Source organism: Larimichthys crocea, unplaced genomic scaffold (assembly GCF_000972845.2).
Source record: "Larimichthys crocea isolate SSNF unplaced genomic scaffold, L_crocea_2.0 scaffold97, whole genome shotgun sequence".
NCBI classification, from domain to species: domain Eukaryota; kingdom Metazoa; phylum Chordata; class Actinopteri; family Sciaenidae; genus Larimichthys; species Larimichthys crocea.
The window spans coordinates 994009-1006858 of NW_020861315.1; the positions used below are offsets into that span (position 1 = coordinate 994009).

The 12850-nt window shown below is 40.9% G+C and overlaps 1 protein-coding gene across 2 annotated transcripts in view; it reads right to left on the minus strand.

Annotated features, from left to right (window-relative positions):
• Positions 1-12850, minus strand: part of LOC104919629 (cadherin-4) — a 220216-nt gene that overhangs the window by 37111 nt on the left and 170255 nt on the right. For both annotated transcript variants that reach the window (XM_019271354.2, XM_019271353.2), the window contains exon 6: positions 1722-1877. In XM_019271354.2, the coding sequence (XP_019126899.2) occupies positions 1722-1877 (156 nt within the window). The remainder of the gene's footprint in view (positions 1-1721; positions 1878-12850) is intronic.

A 12850-nucleotide genomic window follows, 5' to 3' on the forward strand; every position in this document is an offset into this window, starting at 1 on the left:
GAGCCAGCAGATGATTAGCTCAGCTTTGCATAAAGATTGGAAACAGCTCACCTGCCTCTGTCCAAAGGTCCAGCACCACTCAGCTTACAGAGAGATGAATCAAATGAGATATAATATTTTAATTAGTAAGATTATGAGGTGCTGGTGTAGACTATGGACAGAGGCAGGTGAGTTGTTTCCCCCTACTTACAATCTTTATGTAAGGCTAAGCTAGTGTAACTTCTTATAGACATCAAAGCAGTACCTATCTTTTTATCTTTCTTACTAAAAGTTAACTTTTTAACTTTTAGTAAGAAAGTAAATAAGCACATTTCCCGAAATGTCAGAGAGTGATATTGATCTTTTCATCTTGTTCTCAGAAAGAAGACAAAAGAGTATTGGTGATCCTTTTCATCATGTGACACTATTACTGGCACAGCTATCACAAAAATAATGTGCCTGGCTGAGAGTTTAATGATTAATTATCACATTCTCTGACTTACGCTTCACTTCATCCACTTGTGTACAAGCTTTGTACACAGTGCTGCCACACCTATGCAGGGAAGGGAACTGACAAGATTTTTACGATTCTGCTTAACGATTCGGTTCTTTATCGATTCTCTTATCGATTCTCATTTGGAAAAAAAGGACAACAAACAGGTCGATTAGCATCATCTTTGGTTAGTTTAGAAGTAACATGAGTCATGATTAGCCGAGGTCATGTTAACGTTGCTGCTGCTGCTGCTGGGCTGAGATTCAGTAACGTTAGTCTGGAGCGGATTGAAAATGCAACATTAAGCTACGCAACGTGCGTGGTGACGTCATTCGCGGCCACTGGAACTGATAAGGGAATCGTTTGCCAGATTCTAAGGAATTTAAACTCTGGGAACCGATTATCAATAAGAACCAGCTTTCGATTCCCATCCCTACACCTATGTCAATGAAAAGGTGCAAATTGGAAAGTCTGCCCTTCATTCTATCATCACTGAGCGCTAAAGACTTTATTGTTCCTCGCAGTGATCAGAGTACAAGAACTCAGAGACACACAAACCTGCCGTGCTAAAGTAAGTTAACTTAATGTAATAACGCAATGCAATATTCTCAAGTAAGTCTATAATAGTTTTGAATTTATTGAAAAGATTTAATTAAATGGTTTCTACAACAATAATATATATATATAATATATATATTATATAAATATATATATATATATATATATATATATATATATATATATAATAGATATATATATAAGATAGTATAATAATAAAAAATGTAATCTAATCTACAGTAATATGATTGTTTTATACATTTTATACCATGTATATTTCATATTGAGAAGTTAAAAAAGTAAAAGCAAATTCTCATCTGTCTTTTCTTATTAGTTTTTAAAGCTGCTCACACAGGCTGGCACAAACATATATTAATATAACTGACTGGAAGATAAGAAGAGAAGAACATGTTCTTTTTCTTTCTTCTTCTTTGTGTGTATTTTTTCTTCTCACTTTATCTTATTCTAGATATAAACAGTTTAGAGTACTCATTTTAAAGGGCAGTTTTATAACAGAGCTAAAATGATTCAGATTTAGACGCCTGTGTAAGTGTTGACGTGGTATAGAGACTTGTTTGTCAAAGGGATAATTGGCTGAATAATAACGTTTGTGAGTTTCATGTAAAAGGTCACGGCTAGTCTGTGGGCATTTGTATGTGTGTGTGTGAGAGACAGAGCGAGAGAGACTCACATGGTAAGAAGAGCGATGTTCTCGATCAAGAGGTTTGGTGACAAACATCTTTCCGAGCACGGGGTCGATATTGAACACCTCATTGGGGGGTTGATCTGCTCCCACGCCTGTGATGCTGTATCGGATCGAGATATCCTGGTCCTGGTCTGAACGAATCTGCAATCACAAGAAAGAGTAAAACTTAAATCAAGTGTATATTAATGTCTCATATTTCACCGAGCCACAAAACTTTTTGTTTCTAGTGCTCTCAAACAAAACATTGCTACCTATACTGATTTCTGCAACATGTGCTGTGGGGTGTTTATTATTCAAGGGCCAGTTTGTGATATACAGCTCTGGAGTTTAATAATTTTATTCCTACACAATCTCAGAGACCTGATATAGCATATTATTCACTGAAAACATGCACAGGCATACAAACACACACACCCAGGGCATACATTCTTGCATGCATGCACATATTTATCACCGTTTGGCATTTCTGGCTACCACATACTCAAGGATTCTATTAGTACTTGCTGGAAGAGGCGCTATGCGTTCTGTTTGGCAGAATTATACAGCGTATACAGCTGAAATTGCAGACATGTCGTGAACCAAAAAAATCAATTAGACAGAAAAGTGAAGCTATGAGGTTGTAATTGTTGTCTCATTAGAGGAAGCAAGAACAGGCAACATAACAATAAATAGTTTTATAAGAAGGCAAAAATAGGCCAGAAGAGAAACATCCAGGGGTGCACGCAAGAACAAGAAGGGAATTATTTAATAACTGTGGCAGAAGGGATGCAGAATGTTCTTAAGGAAATAGGCCTGTATTTTGCTTTCTTATACCAGATAGACAGCCAATAGGTAAGTGCACTGCTAGGCCTGTGATTTGGACTGAAGTGCTGTGGACTTGTGGAGTTTTTTTTTATTTAGTCTCCAAACAAAGTTCAAACTCCAAGCATCCCCATCTCTGTGCATTAACCACATGACAACCCGTGAACAACAGCCGGTGTATCAAAATAACTCATAATCATACACTTACTCCAGTTTGTGGGTACATGCTGTACACACATACAAAAAAGGGGACAAACACACACACACGCGTGCGCGCGCGCACACACACGCACGCACACACACACACACACACACACACACACACACACACACACACACAGAGGAATAGCTAACCCTTTTCTTCTAATCAATGACTATTTCAGCGGAGAGCCTGAGTGCACCAGAAGAGTACGACTGTCCAAAGTTGTCTCCATCTTTCACCACTTGAGGTACCAATTTAGCCACACTTTTGACACACCAGGAATTCTGCCTGCTGAGAAAATAGCTGGAACAACTAATAACAAGGACAACGGACAGACATACAGTATTAGACAGGTGTCATCCTGACTCTTCCTACTGCTGGGATAAAAACCTGTCACCATCACTGACACTGACGCCTCCTTCTCCTCCTCTTCATCAGCACCAACATTAACATCAATTCTCTACTAGAAAGCTCCGGTTGAGGTGTGTCTTTCCAATCAAACAAATGTGATCAGTTATAGACACCTTCTTTGTGAGAATGCAAGAGCTGTCACAACATCTCACTAATGCTATTTGTGCATGTCTGTATGTGTGTTTTCTTTGGGGAATAGGGGGGGGCGGGGGGCGTCAGAATGCTCTGCACATATCTCAGCGAATTACTGCTGACAGCTATGATAATTAATGAGCTGCAGGCATCGACTGCTATTACTTCAAAGAAGCTCTACCCGTTAAACACCAACAAACTAACAAACACCCAGCTAGCAAGGCGGTTGAACTCTCAATGTACCGCCATTACCCTCCTCAATGGGCAAAGCTAAGAGACTACAGATCCTTCTACCTCTCCTGTCGCATTAGAAACTACAAGCAATTATTACACATCCGACTGCCAAACTATGTCCCCCTCTCATTCATCCCAAATTTCTCCTCCCCTCCTCTTGTCTCTGCTTTCCCCCTTCCCAGCCTCCTCCTTTCCAACTCCTTCTCTCTCATCTCCACTCCTCCCCTTTCCTCTCATGTCTCCCCTCCGCTGTACTCTCTCATCACTCTCTTGCGCTCTCTTTCTTCGCTTCAGGTCTCCGTGGGGACAGAAGCCATGCATGAAAAATGAAATTACTTCAATCCGTTGGCCTTGGCAGTGGTGTATAAATCCTCACCAGTTAGGAAGTGATAGCTCTCCATAATTCCATTTGGGTTTTCCCCGCCCCCCTGATTTCCCACCCGTTTCCAAGTCGTCCTGCTTGGGAGAAGGGAATGAGAGATTCAGCTGCACATTTCCACAGTCATTCCAGCCAATTAGCTCTCCCTCCCACAACGTTCACATAAATGCTTATAAAACTATTGAGGGTCGGTGCCAGAATCCTTACTCTCATCTGTTTCTACAGCACATTTGTGCACGGTTGCATGCACACACACATACAGTACACACATTCAAAAGCACACAGTCGGGACTCATGATTCAATAAAGTATGTAATACCAAATGCATGCATATCACATAAATATATATACATGTTTATGAATTAGGGCGTGCAATAATGTTTTTATATAATATGCTTTTGTTGCATATTGATAGTCCCCTGCTTTTATCACAGAATATTATGACAGGCGGGATGTCGTTTCAGTCATGAGGATCTCTCAGTGTCATTGTTCCATTTTAGTTTCAGAAAAGGAGGGGATGTGTTGGAAAAAAAAAGAAGCCCAGCATGAGATAACCAAGAAGAGCTTCTCATAACTGCATGAGTACTTTTTATTTCCTTTAATGAAAAGAGGGAAACTCTCTCTCTCTCATTTGCTTCAATGCTATCTTGCACCTCACACAATAAAACACAGTAACACACGCACGTACACATAAAATGCTTCCGCTGGGTAATAAATAACAAAGGAATTAATTTTCAAGAGCGCCAAAGAAAAGTTTCACAGTTTCTTCTTTCTTTGTGTTTTTTTTTTCTTTCTCTGCGTTCCCTCTGATTTCCCCTCGATTTTCTTAATAGTATGTGTGTCTATAGGGGAGAGAGAGAGTGGACGAGAAGCACACAGCTAAGAGAGATTGATAGTGAGAGCTAGAGAGAGAGAAGCAGGGATAGAGAGAGAGGCATAACTGTATCATCCGGCATCAGAAACCAGACACTGTCTAAATGACCTATTTGTCGACGGATCAAAGCAATTCCCTTCATTACTGACAACTTGTCTGGTTCTTAAGGAGATCTTATCAGTGAGCTTAGCTCCCTTCTGCCAGGCAAAACTGAATCAAATGAGAAATTATCATGCTACCGGGTCTTCAGGGAAAACAGAGAAGAGGAGATGAAGAGAGGGGAATGAATAACACACAAGTGCCGTTCTACCACAGATACTGGGGTGCAGAGGAATTAATTCGCACTTAAAAATTAATGTTAACTAACGCATTCAAAAGTATCCGACTACGACCACTTGGATGTGTGACTGCACTGCATGTTGGAGATAAACACTGTTTTAATCATATGATGATCTCTAATCTAATAGATTCAAATTAAATGAATACAAATGAAAAGTATTGGTTAGGTTATCTATACCGCTTGATGACAGGGTAACACAAGTGGGAGTAAAGATGGAACAGAGTCAGACAATCAGAGGCAATTTCAGGAAATAATAACATGCTCAATAGTTTTATGTCATCAATCAATCACAACTTGAATGTGAAATGGGTTGCTTATAGTGATGAACTATGACCTGACTGTGCAGTTTTATAGCGTGTTTCATTGCTTTGGTTGTTGTGCCAAGAACAACGCATCTCCTCCAATGCGCCCTTTGGTTCTGGTGCTGGACAACGATCAAAAAAAGAACTTTTTATATTGCTGATTCACCTCCCTTTTACTCTCATTCACTTCACTTTCTCTCTCTCTCTCTCTCATCAGACACAGACCAAAGGTAACTTCTTTGTGTCACTATTTTGCAGCACAGACATAAAAGCCGATACAAAAAAAAGAGAAAATAAACAAAGCCAGAACACAACAGGAAGATTAAAATAGTTTGACAGATTTGTCTGATTGCCCTATTTGTGCTGTGTGACATCCAGTTGAATTTCTCCAAAAGTTCAATCAACTTCCCTGCAGCAAGTCACTGCATTTTTCCGCACCACATGTGTAGCTGTGTGTTTAAGCCAAAATGCTGTACCCGGATTAAAATCAATGGAAAAATCAGGAGAAAGTGCAATGAGCAGTATCTGGACCTGGCACTGTAGGCTACCAAATACCAGTCGTAGCAACGGTAAGGTTTGGGGGGGAAAATAATTTTATGTATATTAACTTTTTTAGCAAGTTGGCAAGTTTACTTAAATCTACCGGTACTCACCCTGGCTTGGGTGGCTCTCTTTTTTTTTCAGGTGTTTGAAGTTTACACTCTGCTTTGCTGTTTTGTGTGATATTAGAGCGTTCCTGAGTATATTACCGTCGCATTTGTTTGCCTCAGCATTCAAGCTTTTCCTCATCCCACGCAACTCTCACCATGGCAGATTAGGAGAGAAGGCGCTATATGTAAACAAAGGGGAGGAACATGGAGAGGCTTAGGGATCTAGTATACACATTTCGAAATAGAATTTGCTGTGTTCACAGACACTGTCAATGCCAGTATACTCATTATGTCTGCAGGTCTGTCCTCCTCACCAGAGGATGGAGGCCCTGTGAAAGTGATGATGCTGGGAAAAAGAAGAAAGAGTAGAAATAGCTCTGGTACCTTCTGCAGAAACACTAAAAGAGATAATATGTGTGTTTCCTAAATCAAACAGGAGACAGAATGGAGAGATTATTGTATTAATGATGGATGAGGAGGTGAATACGTGCCAGCCAGATTGATGATCTCGGAAAACAAGTGACTGCTTTCATTTAAAGCTTCCATCTATCCATCCATCATGTTAAAAAGCAGTCCATCTTATACAAAACAGTAGTACACATAGTTATCTCTGTGTCAAAATCAGTGCATGTGATATTTTGTATTTTTAGATGGACCACAATTTAAGATATTCAGATAATTGCTTTGTGCCATGCTAGTTTTCTGTATGCTAAATGTGATTAATAGTACTGTACCTCTTCCTGAATCTACAGTGTACCTGACAGATGTATAATTGAAAGAAATGGCCAGGAGCTTTCTGTTCTTTTTCACCAGTGAGTCAGAGCATGTATACGCATGGCCATTATACATCCGGCCAATCAGATACACTATAATTGATCTTTCCCATACTTGGGTGCTTTTTAAGTACAGTTATGGCAGGTTGAAGATAATCTGTAGTTTAGCATGTACAGAGAACTGCAATTACCATATGTATAGCTGCAATGTTCTTGGGCCATTGAGGGTGAAATTGAAATGATTACCATACAAATTATACAACCATTTTAGCACTGTACTTCAGATACTTGGGTAATAGGAAAGGTAGTTCAGAGGTTGAGTTTTATTTTGCTTAGTTTTTTTTGTTGAAGCCAGCTTATGTCGCAATAGTTTAACTTCCCTGAAGAAACAATATAAATAATCCAAAACATGCACAACTTAAAAAAAAAAAAAAGAGTACAGTTGTGTGTTGGGGCCTGGCCTGGAGGCTTGTTCACGCTGTGGTCACACTAAGCTTTGTGATGGTAAAACACCCAAAATACTTCCTGTGAGAACATGACAGTTTTTCTTTATGATGTATTGTGAGCGTTAGTGTGCACGCTAAACGGATTTAGCCCGTTCAAACTAAAGCAAAGACCACATGCACTGCATTAGTTTCTGATATTCTCTTTGCATGTGATAAAATGTAAAGCCTTGCATTGATTTGTTAACATAGAACAGCCTCAATGTTCAGGACTATTTTTTTTTTTACTTAGTCTGTTGCCTAAAGCTTATGACACAAGACAGCACATATATCAGATGTGGCTGACAGCGGTTTCGACATGGAGGCGAACTAGCCACATGTTAGTGTTCATGCCAGAGTATGGTGCAAACATAAACCACATTAAGACTCGTCTATGAAAACACTGTGAGACAGACATTTCCTGAAATCGGTTTGCATTTAGTTATAGAAAACCTTCAGTTTTATACACATTAAAGGGAAGGTGTCCTTTCAACTTTAATTGTCGGCCAGCTTTGTACATTATATCTTCCAGACAGCTTCAAACAACTCCCTCTGTCAAACTCTGAAGACACCCCCAGTTTTTAGATGAATGAAAAGTCTTTTTTAGTTGAAGGGATTCTTCATGAGATGTACAGTATGACCACATATATGGCCATCATGAATAAAAATGTATATATGAATATTTAAATCAAAATGTGTTGTAAATGGTAAAGACACAGAAACAGCGCCATGAAACGGAGCAAAACTGACTCCAGCTGCTTTGAGTTGGTGTTTCCAGAAAAATCTTCAAAGTAAAAAGTATCACTATCTGTCTTAAGCATGTGACACACAAGCATGAAACGAAACATGCAGGCACACACACACACAAACACTCAGAGGCCTGTCATGAGTGTGCCAATTAGCTACACTGTAGTGTGCTGCTCTTTCAGAGAATGACACTGGTTCAGTGAGCAGTAGGACAGCAGAAACAGTCACTTGCAGACAGCAAAGTCACAGCAAACCCCTAAAGAGCTGAAAGCCAGGCCTTTCACGGCTCTAAAGCCCGACAAACAGGGATAGATACACCAAACACAAATGCCGACAGGAACAAACAGAGAGACATGTTCAAGAGTACAGTAAAGCCTAACCTAACAGGCGGCCAAGAAATACAGGTATTGGCCAACAGGTCACAAACACACTGGTTAACTCTGAAGAGAAAGAGCCTCTACAAGGAAAAGGTTTTTAGGTGGCACTGCATATCACACACACACACACACACACACACACACACACACACACACTCCATCTGTCAAATGCGCTCTGTTGCACGCACTAAGATAAAAAGACACCCTGTGTGTTTTGCTGTGAGTCAGCAAAATGTCTGCATTAAAAGCTTTCCTGTGGCCTTTTAAAAACACAGACTTCTCCTCAGGCTTTGATGTTGAGCGTTGTATCTCTTCAAAAGATAGGACAGAATTGATGTTGAGTATCACAGTCTGAAGTTGGGATTTTCAAAAACGCACTCACCAGCTTAAACGTAAAACAGAAACAGTATAACATCTTGTATTCATTAGCTGACGACCAGTGCATGGACTCGTGTACCTAAGCCTGAAAACACTGTTTATGTGTGAGAATGATGTACATCCACTAAATGTTTTAAGTTAGTGGTTTGGCGCTAGGGATGGCAATGTTGGTTAGTCTGTTGAACCACAACTTTGGTCCAGACTGAGATATTTTTAACTCTATTGCATGAACTGCCATGACGTTTTGATCCCTCAAGGGAAGATCTCCCAACTTCTCCTCTGGTTGCACCGTGAGGTTGACATTTGTGGTGTGTGGAGTGTTAAGTGTTTCAATAAATATGGATTGGCATGGAGGTAAACGATGAGGAAAATGTTGATTTGTCATTTATGTTCAAAAGGAAAAAAAAGGCATTCCACCAGTTTTAGCTGTATTTTGTGTTTAGTGATCTAAGCAACGCATGAATGTATCAACACTGTAATCTTTAGCTTACACTTGCCGTTACTGGCACACGTGCTAGACTTGAGAGAGTGCTTATTGGCAGCCTCTAGTGTGTTTCATGATAGCCAGACCCATGATGAAGATGTTTTCAGATAGATTTTTTGTGACAAACTGAGCTAGCCTAAATAAACGACATCTATATTGTGTGATCAACTTTATTGACATTTAAAAATGAGTTAGTTAGAGGCAACAGAAAGGAGCTGTGTACCTCTGCTGCTACACAGCTCCAGGTCATGTATGGACGGGCCGATGTGATTACTTTTGAAAAGCTGCAGTTTTACCCGTCTGCACTTAAATGCTATTTTTAAATTCACTGAGAGGACACAGGGCCAAAAGATGAGTTTTCAAATTTATATGGCTTAGTGGTCCATGAGAGTGCGTGACAGAAAAAAATGGAGAGATAGCGTGCGCTATGTGACTTTTTATAATTTGAATGATAGCTAGAAGTGATGCAGGTGAGATTATTAAAAGACTTTCCTCCACATTAGTGAAAATAACATGGAGTAATGGAAGTTAAGCAGTGAATGACTTTTCCAATTATTACAGTATGAAAGGAGTCTGGTCTTTAATAGTGCAGGCTTATGGCAAATTAGAGGTGCTATTCTCCCTGGAGGTAACAATGGGATGACTCGGCCTCCTCACTCCCCTCTTCCAGGCAGGGAGAATGAAAATAACGCAGCCATTGTAGCGGCAGACAAAGAGCGGCCGCACCCCTTAGCTTTGGCTGAGCAGGGTTAGTCTGTGAGGGCTAGCATTTCACTATTACGCCTCGCTCCCTCACTGTCACTCTCTTTCATTAGGGGATTGATTAAATTGTGAAATCCGGAGTGTGATGGATGCATGAATGACTTCTCAAGTCGCTCCCCAAGGCTTTGACAAGGACAATATCAAGGACCCCCTGTTACTCCCTTTTCCTCCCTTGTCCCTTCATCCCCAGGAAACCCAATCTGGGTAATTACAGTAAAGAGTGTTAGAGACGTGTTAGAGAAGCAAAGAGAGAGAGGGTGACAGTGTGGCACAAAATCTGCTGCTATTGCACTTTTCCCAGCCATTTACTCCCTCCACCCCATCCCAAATACAAGCACACACACACACTTTTGCACTGTCCACCTTTCGTACACCACTTTCTCATTCTTTTCCCACACCCTTCCTTCTTTCTCTTCTTCTTTTTGCTTTCTAAATCCATCAGGCAGAAGTGAAGAGAGAGAAATGCAGACTAGAGGAAAAATGGAGGGAAGAAAGAGTAAGTGGGGGGGAATGAAAGTGGCTGTGAATCGACTGCATCAGCAGAACTCAGTATCAGAGCATGAGCCCTTCTGGCTGGAAACCTGGAAACAGGAAGTTAAGAGAAATTGCCAGGATTTGACAGGATAGAGTTTTGGATGGAGTTTTTCCCCCTTGACGAGACATGTGACCTATCATGCTGGAATATATTACTCTCACATTGTCTTTTTCAATCTAGTCAGAGAAACATCCAGTTACATAATTGCTCCGACACATTTCCAGTGGACACAGCTGAAGGGTTGTTTGGAAGGAAAAGCATACAGTATATTCCTCCCCAACCTAGGGAGGCATCATGAGGTAAACAGATGTCTATGGACCCAGATGTGAGAGGAAGAGCAAAGGAGGAAAGGTGTGCAGGTAGAGGCGGAGGCAGTATGCACGTTTGATGTTGACTGGAAGCCTGACAAAATGGGCTGCTCCCTGCCAAGCCAGCTCCTGCCAAGCACAGGCAGAAACTGAAGAGGGGCTGGACCTTGCCATGCTGCTGCTGGGTGTTTTGAAAAGTTGCACATTCAAAACACAAAGACACACACACACACATACGTGGTCGCACTGCAGCCTCTAAGTGTGTGTCAGGATGTTTCCCAGGATGTTCTGGCTCCTGCTAACCAAGCGAGGGATTCTGCTTGGCAAACTACACCTCAGCAAGAGTCCAGCTGTCATCTTGACAAATGAACCTTGGAAGAGTGAGGAGGTGTGCGTGTATGTTTGCGCAGCCATGCATCTGTGTCTGTGGATTCACGCCTGTGTACTTTTGCTCGAGCATAAGCACACGAATCATAAGGATGACACGCAGATGGCTGATGTACATGCGTTTTTTGCTTTTTTCAAAGCAGCTGGCCTGTCATTTCTTGATTGATACAGATCAGAAAATGGATCATAGCCAGCGGAGGTCAGTTCCTGTGAACCTCCTTTTATTCTCAGAAGCCACTGGGAAATCATTGCTGAAAATCTGCTACTTGGCTTTGACACTGAGTCCTCTTTAAAGTGACACTGACTCCATAGAAACCGGCACAAATCACCTTATATAAAGAAGCATTTTTTGCACAGCCTCAGATGAACCATAACATCGTCCCCTGTATGCTGTGATGCCAGGTGCTGTGCAAAGAACTATGCATCACTCTGGTTTTATGAACAATGGGGGACGTTAAAGCTTTTATAGAGCGTTAGGAGGAAATGTTCCTTTCTCCCGAAAATGAAGAGCAAATAAAAATGTGTAAAGCAGCATCAGGGAGTATTGGCTGGAAATACTCATAAGCGAAAAGCAATGAGAAACCTGCAAAGTTAAAGGACGAGTTATAAAATACCAGCAACTTTTTATCTGGTGCTAAACTGTTTATCTTAGGAGCTGTTTCATCTTGGGATGCTGTAAAGCATTTCATTGCGCAGTGAGGGATTTTATTACACACATACAGAGTGATGATGTATGTTTTGTTGTACCAGATCCTCATGTGCATCTGTCTGTGTGCCTGTGTGTCTGTGTCTGTGTGTGTGTGTGTGTGTGGTTAGGGGGTATTAACAGCATACAAAAGCACGATCACCCCATGACAGTATCCATTATACTTGCATGAAAAGATTCTGATTGAGGCCTTTCACTGTAAATTACAAAGTAAATAGGATCACTTTATTCTGGTGAAGGCCTCGATTTTGATTTCCCTCACATTTTACCTCCAGGAAAGAAAAAGCCAAAGAGGGGAAAATGGAAAAATACAAGCTTATTAACAGAGATTAGAATTTTTTTTATCACATGACTTGCATCCGAAAATCGCTTCGAATTCAATTCAATCTCACGCCCAAGGACTTTACCCCCCGCAATTACTCTTTTCTTTCATTTCCCTCTAAATGTTGTTGCTTTGTGTTGAATCAGATTTTATTCTGTTCTGTCTGTCTTTTTAGGCAAACATGCAAACATTACTGAGCAGATGTGGGAAGAAAGTATTACCTGATGGGACAACTGCCATGTCTTCCTTCTTCTCTGTCTGTCCGTCTGCTTGATCTGCCTGCATGATTTCCTCTGTAACCACTTTTTTCTGCCCTCCTCCTGTCATTCTGTCCCTCTGTCTGACTGCCAACCTGTACTTTCTATTTGACTGACCTTGTCTCATATCACCGACAATCACCGCCACCCTCAATCCTCCTGCTTCATCACTGGTCCCCACCTCCCTGTGCAGTCCCCTTCAGAATATCTTTCTTCCAATTTCATTGCACATTATTTTTTCATGTCTTCAGAGGAATAGAGATTCTTGGCTC